Source organism: Rutilus rutilus (assembly GCF_951802725.1).
Source record: "Rutilus rutilus genome assembly, chromosome: 11".
In the NCBI taxonomy this organism is placed as follows: Eukaryota; Metazoa; Chordata; class Actinopteri; order Cypriniformes; family Leuciscidae; genus Rutilus; species Rutilus rutilus.
In genome coordinates this window covers 30,045,585-30,063,944 of record NC_140216.1, presented here as the reverse complement: position 1 = coordinate 30,063,944, position 18,360 = coordinate 30,045,585, and the positions used below count along the sequence as shown (strand labels likewise).

The 18,360-nt window shown below is 37.9% G+C and overlaps 1 protein-coding gene and 1 long non-coding RNA gene across 2 annotated transcripts; one reads left to right on the top strand and one right to left on the bottom strand.

Moving 5' to 3' along the window:
• The first annotated feature begins 247 nt into the window (after positions 1-247).
• On the top strand, positions 248-5,496 carry LOC311299731 (C3a anaphylatoxin chemotactic receptor-like). The gene is made up of 3 exons (XM_084423528.1): positions 248-424; positions 1,864-2,404; positions 4,798-5,496. Exons 2-3 carry the CDS (start codon positions 1,865-1,867, stop codon positions 5,308-5,310), a joined length of 1,053 nt encoding a protein of 350 aa, XP_084279654.1. The 5' UTR covers positions 248-424; position 1,864; the 3' UTR covers positions 5,311-5,496.
• A 3,226-nt stretch (positions 5,497-8,722) lies between these two features.
• Positions 8,723-9,165, bottom strand: LOC311300417. Its single transcript, XR_014629309.1, has 3 exons — positions 9,073-9,165; positions 8,939-9,001; positions 8,723-8,839 (listed from the first exon to the last, which is right to left on the bottom strand). It is a non-coding gene; the product is annotated as an uncharacterized lncRNA (long non-coding RNA).
• Positions 9,166-18,360: the final 9,195 nt, after the last annotated feature.

The following is an 18,360-nucleotide window of genomic DNA, read 5'->3' as shown; positions in this document are numbered from 1 at the left end:
TTAGTAGTAGTGGTAGTGGCGTAGTACTGGTGTTATTAATTCACTACTTTCAAAATTCAGATGTTTTGATGTTCAGTCATTTGTCTATCTACAATGTGTGCTTTATAGACATTAAATATACATCATATGCTCTAACTCTCCCAGAGGCAAAACGGTGTAAACACACATATATTTAGGTTTCAGTGTTTGTTCGTGTGAATGTCTCCTCCCTCTTCCTGCTTATCTCATCTAGAGAAAACGAAAAAGGGGAGAAAAGGTTTCAGAGAGATGGAGAGCAGCTGGAACGGATGTCAATGAACCCTTCACTTATTTATTTGCCTGCACACTGAGCATAACATCTAAACACTTATACCCACTTCCTGCTAGTCACATTCACAAATTAGTGGTTTTTGCTCAAAGACTGATTCATTGAGACTGACTACAGGTAAGAACAATTCATAATCAAGTTGTTTGTAAGTCTTTATAATTTTATTTTCAGGTTGTGTGATAATTTTATTGCATTTTTGTCATTAATAATCGTATATACATTCAATGCAATTTTGAATGAGAATTTTAACATGGTTCATTCACATTTTTTTTAAATTCATATATTCTACTGTTTTTTGTTTTGAAACATAAAAAGAGAAACACAACTAACTCTGGCGCAAGACAACAGGCTATTTTTCAAGAAGTAAGGGTTTTTAGCCCGGAACATATTTAGTTTCAGTAAATGCTGACTATGGGAATAATACAACAAGATGTGACCTCTCATGATTCAGCAAAGCAATTTAAAATATATAACACTGGTTTTATGTGCTGAAACCTCTTAGTTGCCAGACAACTCATATTTATCTTACTATATGCAGCTCAGAATACGAGCATGATATTACACTTTGAACAGACTTATGATAAATTGCTCACTAAATGGCATGTGTACCCGAAAGTGTCTTCTCTTACGCATGTTTGCTAACGTTAAGCGGAACACATCCAGAGTGCAAGTTTTATTAAATGTTAACTGAGATGCTCTGGGGGTGGGTATCGGGGCGACATGTAAGAATCTATGCTATTTAAAAATACTGATTTCAATTCCGCTTCTGTATTTTGTTAAAGGGTGAAAGGTTCAGAGTTTTGAACCCCCCCCCCCCCCCCCCCCCCCCCCCCCACCCCCCCCGCCACTTTTTTTTCCAGACAGATATTTTAAAACAGACTCTGAGTAAGAGCTGGGTGGCTTCTGTCATGTGAACAAACTTTTATGGGTATAGTTTAAGCTATATTTAAATTATGTATAAACATTTCAAATATTTTTTAATATATTTTAACAACCACCTCATATATACACAAAGAAAATGTCTTGGGTAAATAAGAGAAAATACTTGTAGATGCTGATATTCTTGTACCCATATTTACTTATAATTATTTTAATACTTTACACATTACATGACTTCTTTTTTTCCCAGTATTGTATCCAACTTGAGAAGTAGACAATGGAATAGTTTGCAAGATTATGCATATTGCAAACACTTTTATCCAAAGCAACTTAAAGTGCATTCCTAACTAACAAATTGATGTTGTAAAACATTGTGGGAACAGTGATTTGCTGAATGTTAAAATGTCCAGTTTTATTGATGTGATTAGAATGTTACGTAAAAGGTCACACTAATGCTATAGTACATGTTCAAAATTAGTTCAAATAATACAAAAGGACGTTCTGAAAAATGTTGTTCTCTAAACATTATAAGAACTTCATCAAGTGAAACCATCATAAAGACGTTCTAAGAGCGTCTTCTCTCATCATAATGAGAATGCATATCAAATATTAATAATGTTATAAGAATGTTCTATAAATGTTTTTTATGTTATTTTAAACTTTTATTTGTCTCACAGAATGACCTTCAATACAACTCTTTTTATGCATGTCTCCCAACCGGATACGAAAACTAAAGTGGACATTGATGCCATTATGGATAATCTTACCATTGTCCTCTACACCATTACCATTATCTTTGGCATAACCGGGAACTCTATGGTGATCTGGGTGGCTGGTATCCGTCTGAAGCCCAACGTCACTAACGTTTGGTTGGTCAATCTGGCAGTAGCTGACCTGATCTTCTGTCTGACACGAGTCACTTCGCTCCTCAAAAAACTTTTCTATGACCACTGGCCTTTTGGGGGCTTTCTCTGCAAGTTCAATGGTTTCTTCAAGTACGCCAACATGTTCTGCAGTGTTTTCCTTCTGGCTGTCATCAGTGTGGATCGAGTGCTCTGCGTCTGGTGCCCAGTTGTTACTAGAAAACGACGGACGTTATGTGCAGCTCGTGTGGTCAGTGTGGGAGTCTGGATTGTGGCGGGGATCTTTAGTTCACCGTATTATGTGTACCGGGAGGCCTACCTTGGTGACAACAACTTGACCAAGTGCTCACTGGAGGTCAGCACAACTTTGCAATTCTGTCTGAATTTCTAAATTGTTTCCAATTCACAAATCTAAACTGCATATCTTGAATAAAAAATAAATAAGCAGACAAAACAGGTACAAATATTATATGGCTATACTATCAGAAATAATTCACCCAATTAAATTCTGTCATGATTTACTCACTCACAAGTCATTCTTGGACCGCTTGACTTTATGTATACATTTTATTTTATTATAATGACTTTATTTCTCAACTGAACACTTTGGATTAGCGATGCACGATATATCGGCCGCCATATTTATTATATATTAGCCGATATACAGCGGGGAAAATAAGTATTGAACACGTCATCATTTTTCTCAGTAAATATATTTCCAAAGGTGCTATTGACATGGAATTTTCACCAGATGTTGGTAACAACCCAAGTAAGCCATACATACAAAGAAACAAACAAAAATAAGTTCAGAAATTAAGTTATGTGTAATAATGTGAAATGACACAGGGAAAAAGTATTGAACACATGAAGAAAGGGCGGCGCAAAAAGGCATGGAAAGCCAAGACAACTGCTGAAAACTTACAGTAATTAAAAAGCAATCCAGCCCCCTGTCAGTGGAAATTAATAACAGCTGGTTCAGTCCCAAATGATGGCCTACAAAAAGCTCTCATTGCCAAGGTGTCACACAAGACACATCTCATGATGGGTAAAAAGCTAAGAGCTGTCTCAAGACCTTCGCAACCTAATTGTTGCAAAACATAATGATGGCATTGGTTATAGGCGCCATTCTAAGCTTCTGAATGGTCCAGTGAGCACTTTTGGGGCCATAATACGGAAGTGGAAAGACAATAATTTCACCATAAATTTGCCTCGACCAGGTGCTCCTCGCAAGATTTCTGATAGAGGAGTGAAAAGAATAATCAGAAGAGTCGTCCAAGAGCCAACACCAAGTTGTATGGTGTTTTTAGGGTAATGTGCACTGCCATTTCTCCTCCAAATATGGTGTGTATTATGGCATCCAAACAGTTCAATTTTGCTCTCATGTGACCACACTATATTCTCCCAGTATTTCATTGGCTTTTCCAAATGTTGTGCAGCAAACTTTAAATGAGCTTCAACATGCTTTTTTCTTCAGTAATGGAGTCTTGCGTGGTGAGCGTGCATACAGGCCATGGTGGTGGAGTGCATTACTTACTGTTTTCTTTGAGACAACAGTACCTGCTAATTGCAGGTCTTTTTTAAGCTCTCCACAAGTGGTCCTTGGCACTTGGACAACTCTTCTTATTATTCTTTTCACTCCTCTATCAGAAATCTTGCGAGGAGCACCTGGTCGAGGCAAATTTATGGTGAAATGATTGTCTTTCCACTTCCGTATTAATGCCTTAAAAGTGCTCACTGGATCATTCAGAAGCTTAGAATGGCGCCTATAACCAATGCCATCATTATGTGTTGGAACAATTAGGTTGCGAAGGTCTTGAGACAGCTCTTCGCTTTTACCCATCATGAGATGTGTCTTGTGTGACACCTTGGCAATGAGAGCTTTTTGTAGGCCATCATTTGGGACTGAACCAGCTGTTATTAATTTCCACTGACAGGGGGCTGGATTGCTTTTTAATTACTAATAGTTTTAAGCTGTTGTCTTGGCTTTCCATGCCTTTTTGCGCCTCCCTTTCTTCATGTGTTCAATACTTTTTCCCTGTGTCATTTCACATTATTACACATAACTTCATTTCTGAACTTATTTTTGTTTGTTTCTTTGTATGTATGGCTTACTTGGGTTGTTACCAACATCTGGTGAAAATTCCATGTCAATAGCACCTTTGGAAATATATTTACTGAGAAAAATGATGACGTGTTCAATACTTATTTTCCCCGCTGTATCTTTATTTTGAATGTTATCGTTACATTTTTTTTTTTTACGATATATTAAAGACGATAAATAACACTTCAGATGCTCACTGTTTGCCATGATGGTTTTGAATTGCTTGAAATATTATTGGAATCACTTCAAAAAAGGAAAACACTGTTAAGTGCAACATGTGCAAGACTGTCATATATAGGTTACATAAAATTATAATGAGAACATCATTATAATTGTGTGCTTGGGACATGGATTTTAATGGTGAGACTTCTGTTTTTGTAATCAGGCTCTCAAATATTATATAAAAACTTGGATTTAGGTGTATCGGACAATATATCGGTTATCAGCTTTCAAATATAAAGAATTATCGGTTATCGGTATCGGCCAAAATTTTCGTATCAGTGCATCACTACTTTGGATGAGTACATTCTTTTTTTTTTTTTTTTTTGGTGAACTATCCCTTAAAATATATACCTTTTAGTACCCTAGTTAATGTGGATTAATTTATCAATACTCTGAAATCTGATTTATCTGATTTATTTGTGCAGGTGAAAGAAGCATCAAAGGGTGACAATACAGCAAAGAATGCCTTGTACAGCATTCGCTTCTTATGTGGATTCCTGTTGCCCTTCCTGGTCATCCTGTGCTGCTACATTCTAGCTGGCATTGGGATACGCAGAACACGGCTCTCTGGCAAGTCAAGGCCCCTCCGGATTCTCGCTGCACTGGTCTGTGCCTTTTTCTTATGCTGGGGACCCTACCACTGCCTACTGCTCGCCAAGATGGTGGACAAGAAGAGCTTTGCAGTCAAAGTGGGTCTGCCCATTGCTAAGGGCTTTGCGTATTTCAACAGCTGCGTGAACCCCCTGCTGTACTTCTGCATGGGACTAAATGTTAGGCAAAGCTTCAGACAAAGCATATCAGGTATTTATCGCAGAGCATTTATGGAAGAAGCCCAAACTGTGCAATCCCAGGAAGGCACTGCCGAAGAAAGCTGTAATTCCATTCCAAAGACTTCAAGGTTTGTTCGAGATAGACCTAGGGGCATGACTAAAGTTTAAAGAGTTTTATTGTAATGTAACTTTTGTTTTTGTACATGATAAACTGTTTATATTCAGAAACAGTGCTTTTCACAAGTCTGTTTCTGTGACCTCTCTAGCATTAACATGCAAGCCACTGTTTAGCAGCTAATATATTTCCTCGCTCTAAAGCCAATAAACTGTAATAGGTTTTCTGAGAAAGTCTCTTGATTTAGTGTTTAGTGTTATTCACTTCTGCCTTATGTATAAGAGTGCAAGACACATAGACTTTTGTTCTTCTTTTCTGACCAAGACATCCTACAGTACTACTTACTTCACTGAATGAAATTTGATCATTCTATTTAAATGCAGCAAAAACGCATTATCTTTTTGATATTCAAACCAACACACAAATTAAGTGCTTCACTTCACCTGTTGTGTTAATAAGCAGCTTGCACTAGCCACATATTGGTATGAAGCAAATGCTCCGAAAACGTAGGCAGCTGACTTGTTGCCTCGCTGCCCTATTACGCAATGACTTTGCAGGCAGCATTTGCGGACAAAGGTTCTTCAACGAAAAACGAAACTGATTTCAGACAGACTTCTGAGGCAGTGTTACGGTTTAACGATCTACAGCAAGATAGAGCGACACAGCAAAATCCCCAGAGTTAAATTAACTCTGTTCAGAGAACATTTGGTCCCCTCTCTACAGAGAGTTAAAATAACTCTGAATCAGAGTTAAAGTTAATGAGATACTTAAGTGATTAATTCAGTGATGATTGGGCATTGATGATAAACATCTGCTGTCAACAAGTTCTCAGCAGAGGAGGATTAAACAACTCCATAAACAGCATTACCAGCTTCACTTATTACTAACCAGGGGTGCGTTTCCCGAAAGCATCGTTGGCCAACTATGGTCGCAAGTTCCGTCGTTACCAATAGAGTTCAATGGACATTGCGATGAACTTGCGACCATAGTTGGCCAACAATGCTTTCGGGAAACGCACCCCAGACTGACTTTATTTCTGTCTGACGTCTACAGAAGGTCTTATTGAGAATTAACAGAGGTTTAGATGTTGACGATTTATTGAAAATGTATGATTACCATTATGGTGATGAGTGTTTCCTTCAGTTGGGCAGTTTGACTCTGCTTGTGAGTTTGTGGTTTTTGTAACCGTGTTTACCAAAACATGTAATTTATTACAAAGAAAGCCAAAAACAAAGATGATCAGGTGATATAGTTTTTAACAGCAGATAGTAAAAAAATGCACTTATCTCATGACTGTCTAAAAGTGATTATTTAATGTTAATAGATTATATTCACTGACAATACTCTCTAGCCACAGATCGGACATTCTGAATTTAGATTTTTTAAATACTTTTTTTTTTTTTTTTAGACAAAGACATCAAGAATCAGCATATGAATCTCAACAATGGTGACATGCTTCATGCTGCAATGCATGCTGGGAGCCACAATAGTATAAAACTCATGGCTCCCAGGATGCATTGCGGCATGAAACATGTCACCATTGTTGAGATTCATATGCTGATTCTTGATGTCTGTGTCTTAGGGAAAAAAAAATTCCCCCATTATGTTTTTAAAAAATTCTAAATGTCCAATCTGTGGCAAGACAGTATTGTTAGTGAATATAATCTATTACCATCAAATGACCACTTTTGGACAGTGAAGATTTAAGCGCATCATTCTACTTTTTGTTATTGAAAACTAGATCACCTGGGGGGTATTCCAGAAAGCAGGTTATGTGACATACCCGGGTAAGTTTAAGGGTAAGTTAGTGGATAACCTCAACTTTCGGTTCCAAAAACGGAGGTAACTTTCTCGGTATGTATGTAACCATACGAACTTACTCTCTGAAGATAACCTGGGGGGTATTCCAGAAAGCAGGTTATGTGACATACCCGGGTAAGTTTAAGGGTAAGTTAGTGGATAACCTCAACTTTCGGTTCCAAAAACGGAGGTAACTTTCTGGGTATGTATGTAACCATAGAAACTTACTCTCTGAAGATAACCTGCTCGGTAGCAGGTTATGTTCCAGGGTTAGTTTGTTTCAGAGAGGTGACGGAGCATGGCGTGCCCTTTTGAAGACGATCCAGTGGATGTGGAAGCACAGATAATACGAAATCTTTTCCGCCATGAGGGTGATACAACCACGTATCGATGTGTTTTCGTATCCAAATGAATATGTACCGTTTTTCAAAAGAATCGTTAATTTATTAAACGAAGATAATGGAGTTAAATATTTAACTCCATTTATTTAACTTTTTTGCGACGGGGAGTTTTTTGTAAACAATAGGCGATGCAGAGCATGTGGGAAAGGCAACTGTGTGTAGGGCTGTTCGTACAGTATGCATTGCACTCAAACGGTTCCTACACACTTTTGTGCAGTTCCCTGGCCATAAACCACTGAGGGTCATTAAAGAGGAATTCCACAGAGTGGCGGGTTTGTCCATTCTATGATATTCTATGAAAGACCATTTTAGTTACATAGCACTACTTAATTTATTCATACTGTATACAGTCACAATAATTTTAAATGTTTCTAATTATATAACTTTCAATTTCAGGGTTCCCAAATATGATTGGGTGCATTGATGGAACCCACATTCCTTTTAAAGCCCATTCAGTCAATGAAGGAGACTATGTTAATAGGAAGTCAATCCATAGCATCAATGTGCAGGTGACAATAGATTTTTTGGGTGCTAAATGTTTGGGTGTTTAAACCATTAAATCACCCTCATTACTGGTCCCCACTAACTAGGTAATATGTGATGCAACCCCTAATGTTGAAGCCAAATGGCCAGGGTCTGTACATGATGCCAGAATGTTTAGGGAGTCATCATTGTGCCACAAATTTCAACAGGGTATGGTTTTGTTTTTTATGCAATTATACACTTTAACTACCTTTAGGACACTTCAGTGGTTACTTGCTGGGGGACAGAGGGTACCCTGCCCTATATGATGACACCCTACCCTGAACCTGAGCCTGGACCACAGGCACAATTTAACCTGGCCCACAGCAGAACACGGGTCAAGGTGGAAATGACCATAGGCATCCTGAAGGCAAGGTTTCAGTGCCTGCGTGGGCTCAGGGTCAGCCCAGAAAGGTCATGTGACATCACAGCTGCTTGTGTTGTTCTTCACAACATTGCCACACTGAGAAGTGAGAGGGCCCCCCCTTCTCTTGAAGATGGCCAAGAGGAACCCCCAGTGAACCCAGTAGACCAAAGAGATGGCAGGGTGGTACGAAACATGATTTGCCAAAATCACTTTAATTAAAACCAGTTAACAGTCAAGTGTTGTTCATTGTTTCTTTATTTCCTGTAACAAAAAACATTTGTATTTATTGCTTTAGATTTCATTCAACAACAAATGACAGATTAATGTTCACATACTGTTTCCCACCTTAAGCTGGTGCTCCAGCAATTCAAGTCTGGCCTTTTTTAGGTTAAGCATTTTCTCCTCCATTTGATGCTGTATGAGGTCCATCTCCATGTCACTTTTTCTGATTTGCTTTTGAAGGTGGACCTTATACAGCTCTTTGGCAGGCAACTAGAAAGACAGAATAATTAAACATGACTGATAAAGTCTGTAATACAAACACAGACCAAATATTTAAATGAGGAAGGAGAACTGCAGAACATTTCTTACACTGCTAAGATTCTGTGTGGAGGTAGATGGACCCTCATCTGTATTAAAATCTCCTGCCATATTCTGTAAAATGACAATGACAATGTATTTATTCTCTTATGCAAAAAAGGGGGAATGCATTCTATGCATCATACCTCTATGGGCCTCCCCACATTTTCTGTTTCTGTCACAGCAGAAGTGGTCTCTTCATCGTCATCCTACAGTGAAAATAAGGAAGGATGCTTGGTCTAGCAAACAGAAACCTAAAGACAATAATCACTTGAAACTGTGACAGAGTGTGGTGTTGCAGGAGGATCCAATAATACAATGTGGCCATCAGCAACATGATAATCATGCATATTCAATACTCAATGTATATTCTTAAACAAATACAACTAATAAAGAAGGACATTAGGAACATCTAAGAGTACTAGTAATACAGTACACAGTATATGCAGTCAAAGCAGCATGCATACTGCACAAGTGAATCAATGACTGTAAAATGCATTCAAAATGCCTATTTAAAATGGTGACAATGTTGATGATTTTCTTTATTAAAACACTGACAAAAACAGTGAAAACATCAATAAATCATAAGTATTAATATGGTACACCTACATTTTACAAAGCCACTTGTCTTGGTTGCTGAGTCCGATGAACTGCCCCTGGAATCCCATCGACCACAGGTCGCCCTTTATTAAGGGACAGTGCCAGCTCCTCAGCTGGGGTGAGGGAAGGTGGAGGTGGACCCCCACCTGTTTTACGGGCCTCAGCCTTCTTTCTATTGGCTACATAGAAAACTAAATTAGGCTACATTAAATACTAAATTACATTGCTGGAGAATGTTTTTGTGTTTCATTTTGACTTAGCTCACACTTCTTCTGGCTCCAGAAGGATTACACCTGATAAAACAAGAAGCCACCATACTAGCCAATTATGTGCATTACTACTGTAATATTAAGAAATGTATGGAGGCCAACAAGTAAATACTTGTCTATTTTTACTGCATGCCCCAAAGAATTTTTGCGTCACAATAAAAGCGGAAAATTGCCCATTTATAATTTTATAAACTCACGCATTTACTCAGTCCGTTATTTTTTTGCCAAGCAACTCTCTTTCTTTTGCTGATGCAGCAGTATTGCTTTTTTTTTTTTTGTTATAATGGGCTTATAGTCTTCATAAGCAAGCATTAAAACCTCCAACTCAGTTTCACCGAAATATGTAGCTCGCTTTTTTTTCTCCCTGGGTTTCCATGGTGACTCCTGAAATCGGTGATCCATTGAAAATGTCTTTATGTACTCGCCGTGTGCGCGCATTAACTCTGGGTTACCAATAGGAGGTTGATTAAACTAACTCTTCTCAGGTGTTTTGGAACCGACATACTCATGGTATGCGGGTTTGGGGTAAATCAACCCAGAGGTTATGATTTACCAAATCGTCACCTTCCTAAAATAATTGCCTAAGTCATTTTTTCAGGTTTCTCAGAAAACACAAAACTGGAACCAATAATTGAATATCGTCACCTTCCTAAAATAATTGCCTATGTCATTTTTCAGGTTTCTCAGAAAACACAAAAAAAATGAAAAATAACTTCAGAGGTTCGGTCTTCTTGATGCAGCTCCCATCTTGAAAAGCTTGTAAAATTGCCTTTTAAAATTTTTAAATTGCTTGTAAACTCAATAAAAATAAATATAATAATTAATACCAAATAAAACGGCCTAAGTCACACTCTTGACATAGGCCATTACACTGCAGGGGAAGAACTGCATGAACTGTTCAACTGAGGATGTGGGGATTTTATTTTTGTCAAAAAATGACTTAGGCAATTATTTTAGGAAGGTGACGAAATGGTAAGTTAACCAAGCTTTCTGGAATACCCCCCTGAACTTCTTTGCTTCTGGTATTCTTTGCAACAAATTACATGTTTTGGTAAAAGTTGTTACAAAAACCACAAACACACAAAAAAATAAGCTAAGAGTCAAACTGCCCAACTAAAGGAAACACTCATCACCATAATGGTGACCAAACATTTTCAATAAATCGTCAACATCTAAACCTCTGTTAATTCTCAATAAGAACTTCTGTAAACATATGACGGAAATAAAGTCAATCTGGTTAGTAATAAGTAAAGCTGGTAATGCTGTTTGTGGAGTTGTTTAATCCTCCTCTGCTGAGATCTAGATTTAATGTCTTATTTTGTCTTCAGTTGATTTCATCGAAGACTGTGTCTGAAGTCAGTTGTAGTTCTTGTGTTTCTCTTTTTTTCTGTTCTTGTTTCTCTTTCCTTCAGCGATTCTGCATGTTGACAGCAGGTGTTCATCATTAATGCCAAATCATCACTTAATTAATCACTTAAGTATCTCATTAACTTTAACTCTGTTTCAGAGTTATTTTAACTCTCTGTAGAGCGGGACCAAATGTTCTCTGAGCAGAGTTAATTTAACTCTGGGGATTTTGCTGTGGAGCTTTGGTGAAAACTAAGTGAATATTTAATGACTTCAATCGGTCTTGGTCAGACACGTGGGTTTGTTGTGTGTGACATCATCGCGGCGCCATTTTTGCGGTATCGCTACTGACTGTGAGCATTGAAGAGATTACAAGAGTAGAGATAACAAGTAAATAACTCGCAAAACTGGAGAAGCACAAGAAAACTGAGAAAACTCTGTAACACAATAAACTCGATAAAGATGCCGGGTACCGTTATTTGGAGAAATTGTCCTCCATTCAGAACATAGATCCATATATGAGCTGCTTTCTCCATCCTCATACTTGGACAATGTCAACTATCTTGTTTATGGTAAGCGCATATACCAGTAAACAGTTTAAAAATTATAAATCTCTTGAAGCCCACGGACATTTCACCAACGGCTGGGTACAGAATTTATTTACATTCCGACCGTAGGACTGGGACAACACAGTAGTAACAGCAAAGATAGGTTTGCTGTAATGATGATGATGGTAATGTCATGTTAAGGATGGTTTGTTTAGTTTGAACGTGTTGCGAGTAGGAATTATTTTGAATGCTCCAATACTACCCTCTTTTCGTGCATTTCTTTTTCTTTCTGTATTGTATCTATTACACAAACCAATGCCTAAGACAATAAAACAGAAACATTGTTCCAATACAAAGTCATCATCATTAAATAAACTGTCTGACATGTAACTGAAGTAAATCAATGTATTGATTAATATAGATGGGCACAGTGGGAGTACAAACAAAGTTGCATAAATTGAAATTGAGTTTAACTTTGTACATCAGACACATTTCTACACCAATGTTTTTCAACCCTTTCCTGTCTCTATGTCTTTCAAAAATGACAGTTCACACCAAAAAATGTAGTAAGGCCATGAAGGTTCCCAGGTTTGGCAGATCTGCGAAGTACTTTATCATCATTGTCTCTAAAAAAAATCCATGTGCTCAAGGTCACTTTGCAGCTGTCTGTTTTCTTTATCACTTAAAAAAAAAAGAAAGAATGAAAAACACAAATCTCCATCAACAGATTACCCCAGCGTCGATACCTTACAAATGGCGACTGCACCCATAATGCACTTCGTGTATCACGAATGTGACGTCACCTGACAAAGACCGATAGTGATTTCTCGCTAGAAATTACATAATAAGTGGAAAACATTGATCAAAAATGTACATTTACACACAAACTGATGACCAACCGCAACTTTCAGACGCCATCTTTATTTTTCTAGCTCAACTGTCACAGAGTGGAAAGCACAGGATTGTGGGATATCAAAGACAGCGAAGGATACATCTATGCTGCCTTCAAAAATCCATCAGATGAAGGTATCTCAGGAGACAGCAAGTGAAACTATAGCATTGCATTCAGACGTTTCTTGATGCCTTCCGACCTTGGAATGTGTCCTCCAAAGGCAGCATTTATCAGTTTTCGGACGCAACCATTTGAATATCCATTCTGATTGGTCAGTTTAGAAAAGAGATGATCTTTTGTACTGTCAAGTTCTTATCTAAAACCGTGCATTTATAAAACTTTTTTTAATTATACGCATTTGAATAATCACATTAGCAGAAAATGAATAAAACTATTATAATTGTATTTGTTAGGTTCGTTTAAATGCCCTTCTATGGAAGCTCAGCTGTTGTCTGTTATCTTCTCTGACAGACCCCCATTATCATGATTGTCTTCTCTGATGACTATAGGGGGCTTTTACACAACACTGGTTTCAAAAGGTCGTTCATTTACACAAAAACGAGTTTCAAAGACCATTTCCAAGTAAATTTTAATTAATTTATAATAAAAAAACCGCAGTATGTTTTCATATGATCCCAATCTATAGAGAGTAAAAATAACACTAATGTTGCATGCAGTAAGTGAGATAAAGTAGATTCACTCTACAAGTGATTGAGCATTAATGAAGACACCTGCGGTTAACAAGCAGAATCAGATAAGATATGAGAACAACAAGAACAGAAAGCAGAGAAGAGACACCAGACACAACTACAAATGACTCATATAACCACACAGCCTTAAGGCCTGTTCACACCGGGACGAATTTCGCGCGCGATATTCGCCGACGTTTAACGCCTCGTGACTAAACAAAGGGCGCCAATGTGAGTGTGCACACCGACGCGAAAAACGCCACGCGTAAAAGCGTTTATTTTTTTAAAAACGCCTCGGGTTCGTTTTTTTGGTTTGACGCGCCGCGTCAAAAACTATCTGACCAATGAGATTGACGCTTTTGCTCACGTGTCTGGAGCTTCTGAAGTTACAGTAAAACACAACTTGGGGGCGCTCAAACACAAAACGGTCTTGCCGAGCACACATACGTAACGGCGAAGAAGATATACGCCAAGCAGCGTCTACCATAGATATCATATAAAGGCTAGATGTCTCGTCCGCGCTGCTGGCCAATGGAGCTCGACATCCGCACACGGCGGCCATCTTAAGACAGGGTGCTTGCTCACTCATAACATGGTGCATGTACTTTTAAATAACCATAACTTGCTCAATTTTCTACCGATTTTCAAACGGTTTGGTTTGTTATAAACGTCAGAGATGTGGCTATTATACTGCATACATATGAATAATTATGTTCAAAATGTTTAAGCATTCAGAATTATAGCCACGTTAATAACGTTTGTAAGAAACCAAACCGTTTGTAAATCCGTCCAGATTTCAGCGAGATAAGAGGATTTGTGTGCGTGCTGCTCACTCACCTTAATTCACAGAGCCCTGTCCTAAGATGGCCGCCGGTGATGCCGGAAGTGACTCCGCCTTAAGACATCTAGCCTTTATATGATATCTATGGCGTCTACACCATAGATATCATATATAAAGGCTAGATGTCTCGTGCGCACTGCTGGCCAATGGAGGTCGACGTCCGCACGTGGCGGCCATCTTGCGACAGTGTACTCGCTCACTACTTCAATGGTGCATGTACTTTTAAATGACCATAACTTGCTCATTTTTCTACCGATTTTCAAACGGTTTGGTTTGTTATAAACGTCAGAGATGTAGTTATGACACTGTATACATACACTGCATACATATGAAAAATTATAACATACATTTTCAAGCATTCGGAATTATAGCCACGTTAATAACGTTTGTAAGAAACCAAACCGTTTGTAAATCCGTCAAGATTTCAGCGAGATAAGAGGATTTGTGTGCGTGCTGATCATTCACCTTAATGCACAGAGCACTGTCACAAGATGGCCGAACGATGATGCCGGAAGTGACTGCGCCATAAGACATCTAGCGTTTATATATGATATCTATGGTCTACACTGCTGAGAAGAAATAAGACGAGGAAGATGCAGAACTATATGACAAACGCGACAGCGGAGTATTTCTGTTTTACATTAAGCGCCATCTAATGTCAGGGAATGAATTTGCATGTTCACTCGGCTCATCCTCAGCGAAAATCGTTTGGGTGTGAAGTGTGAACACAAAAAACGCGTTGAAAAACGCTGGCGAATAACGCGCGCCGATATTCGTCCCGGTGTGTACGGCCCTTTAGATTGAAAAAAATATATAATCTAATCAGAGGATGCTTGAAACAACTACAAAAACATCATCACCATGTTCACTTATAATAAACCACTTTGGCTTTATTTATTTCAGATGGTGTTGGTGAAGTTGGTGAAGTGTTCCCTTTAGTTGGGCTCTTGGCTATTGACTTTGGTTGAATTCATTCTCTTTTAAAAATGTAAAGAGTGCATGCTATCACTATTGTCTACAATATTTTATGCAATGACAGCTTTTACTTGTTGCAATCAGTGACTGACAGCTGAATTTTGACACGCGAGTTCCTAAATGAGCATGAAAGTCTTTAAGCACAGCAACTTTTAATTTTTAACTTTCATTATTAAGTTGTTATTACCCTTCCCATTGAAAAAGCTCTTCTCATAATCTCATTTTCTTTGTTTTCATAACTCAGTGTTTTTGTTTTGCAATGTACACAAGCACTTTTTAACTGATTTGTGTACAGCTCCTTTGAAAGAGGAGACAAATCTTTGAAATGTTTCACCAGTTTGAATTTTTACTTTGTTATTCAAAACTTGACATTGATTAATAATATAATCATAACTAAAACAATTATATTTTTCAGTTCTACTTTCAACAGAAAGAAAAAGAAAAAGAAATGACAAAGTTATAATTATATTACAATCAATCATGTGTTTTAATCTTATAGTTTTTCATTTACATCATCAATGCGATACACATAGAAATATACAAGCAAAAACAAGGCTTATCCCCAAAACACTGTTTGCATACAGACAACTGGCCTACTCACACTCAACCCTGCAATACCATGCTGTTAAACCAGCTTCACCAGCTCCGGAGAACAGCTGTTGAGAAGAGTTCTTGAGAACAGCCGTCAACCCAGAACTATACCAGCTCTAAACCAGCAACCTGCATAAACAAGCCTGGACTAGCTTGGAATTAATGGTCTATGCTGGATTTTTTTCAGCAGGATGTATAAAGAAACTGAAATACAACAGTCTGAATTCCCTTGACAAAAAAGTCAAAGCCTTATGACAAATACAAAGAGGAAGAAAGAACTTCTGTTTATGTTTTTTTTTTTTTTTTTTTTCTTGCGTAATATTTCCCTTTGTCTGTCTGGTTTGTATTCTTTAATTACAATTTCAGAACTGCAGATTTTTAATACCATTATTGATACATACCCCCCCCCCCCCCCCCCCCCCCCAAAAAAAGTATAAACTAAAAGTATAAGCTGAGCTGTGATGGTAGTGTTGATGAAAAAGTTTGAATAGTAGCTATAAAAATTACGTTTTAAATTTTTCTGTATACAGAAATATGTCACATAGAATAAGAGACCCTAGCGCATGACGATGAGGCTCTAATATTTTGTAAAGTATCAGTTCGTGCCAGTTTATTCACGTCTAGCTTTAATGCACATTTGTGGCCTTCGGAGAAAGTCTAAAGAGGAAGTAAGACATTTTTAACAGTGGTTTGTGTGGCCATTTTTGTCTTCGCTCTTGCAATTGCAAAAACAAACAAAACAACACCACACAAACAAATATAAAAGTGATATATACTGAACACAATTTGAAAAAAGAATAAATAAAAAAGAATCCATCAGGAGAATGGGTATGGTTGCCGATTTAGCCTACATTAACCTGTATCTCAGTATAAAGGCTAGTTATTGACAAACCTATTTTTATCATAAATTTAAAGTAAAATATTTGACTGAACTGAGAAATGTCTCTTTCTAAAGAACCTGGGATTTGTGCATTTAAGTTGTGTGTAAAAAATAAGTGTGTCAACATATTTGTGGAAAGTTCTATTGTGTTTTTGAAAGCAGTTATATCAGACTTCTTAAACATCTTCTTAAAAATCTTTGCCACAGCTGATAAACATGGAGAACTGAAAGCTGACAAAGAATGAAAAGGGACAGATTTCTGAACAAACATGCATGCTCACACACATACACACACACACACACACACACACACACACACACACACACACACACACACACACACACACACACACACACACACACACACACGTTGTTGGGTTTCCATTTTTTATGGAGACTTTCCAGAGACATGATTTTTTTTACTGTATATTATATCCCCTAACTCTACCCCTAAACCTATCCATCACAGAAAACTTTCAGCATTTTTACATTTTCAAAAAACATAATTTCACTTGATTTTTAAGCTGTTTTCTTAATGGGGAACAAAAACTGTCCCCATAATGCAGGGGAAACCAGGACCACACACACACTTCCACAAACACTGGCTATTTCTATCCTGTATATCCTGGAAAAAATGAACCCTGGAAAGCATTATTTGCAAACATTGGTCATTGTTCTCACAAAGATATAAGTATGCTCACACATGGACACGCATACACAGCATTTGCCATGGGATGTACCACACTTGACTTCAAATGAAGAAACTGAGAAACCACAAGCTTACACAAATGACCTCTCTCAGAAAGAAATGTAAAGATGAAACCATGCAAAACTTGTCTCACACAATGCACATAAAAAGGGTTAATCTAACTCTGTGTTCTTCAGCTCTACTCCTGGCGACCCACCTTCCAGTATGTTTTAGGTGTCTCACAAATTGAACCTTTCATTTTTAAGAGTGTAGCTCCATTTCCTCACCACCAGAGGGCCACCTCTACTAAATTTCCACTGACGTCACTCATTTGTTGGTCATATTCATTGTGAAATCTTCAGAGCATATTATACATTTAGTCATTTAGCAGGGGCTTTTATCCAAAGCGACTTACGAATGAGTAGAGCAATAGAAGCAACTGAGTCCCAGTTGGTCTAACAGTGCACACAGCAATTTTTATATATATATATATATATATATATATAAAGAAATGATAGAATAGAAAGAGAACAAAAAGTCTTAGTATTAATGGGCCAAGTGTTGACTAAAAAGATGTGTCTTTAGCCGTTTCTTGAAAATGGCTCTGGATCAGTTGCAGAGGTTTGACAGTACATGCTGGAAGGCCTGCCAAGAAAGCATTACAATAGTCCAGCCTGGAAAGAACAAGAGTTTGGACAAGGAGTTGCTCCGATAAGAAGTCTGGATCTTCGTAATATTGTATGAGGTAAATCTGAATGGGGCAGTTCTAGCAATGTCCCAGCAAACATTTGGACATTTAATGACCGTTGAAAAGACGTCACATCCCGTCATTGTTGAAAAATAGTTCCAAAATGAAAATTTAACGGATGTCTTTGATGTTATCTGTTCTGTGTTACATGCATACCGATTTATGCCTTCCTATTGTGACTATTTTTGGCCAGGGACACAACGTTGCCGTCGGACCAATGATTGCTGGGGTGGTATGTGAATTTTAACTGATCTTCAATCACAACTCCAAGGAGAAGTTGTGATGAAGTGTTGGGTTGGCCAAAACCACAAGCAGTTCAGTCTTGGAAAGGTTGAGTTGCAGTAGGTGATGGTCTTTCATCCAGCA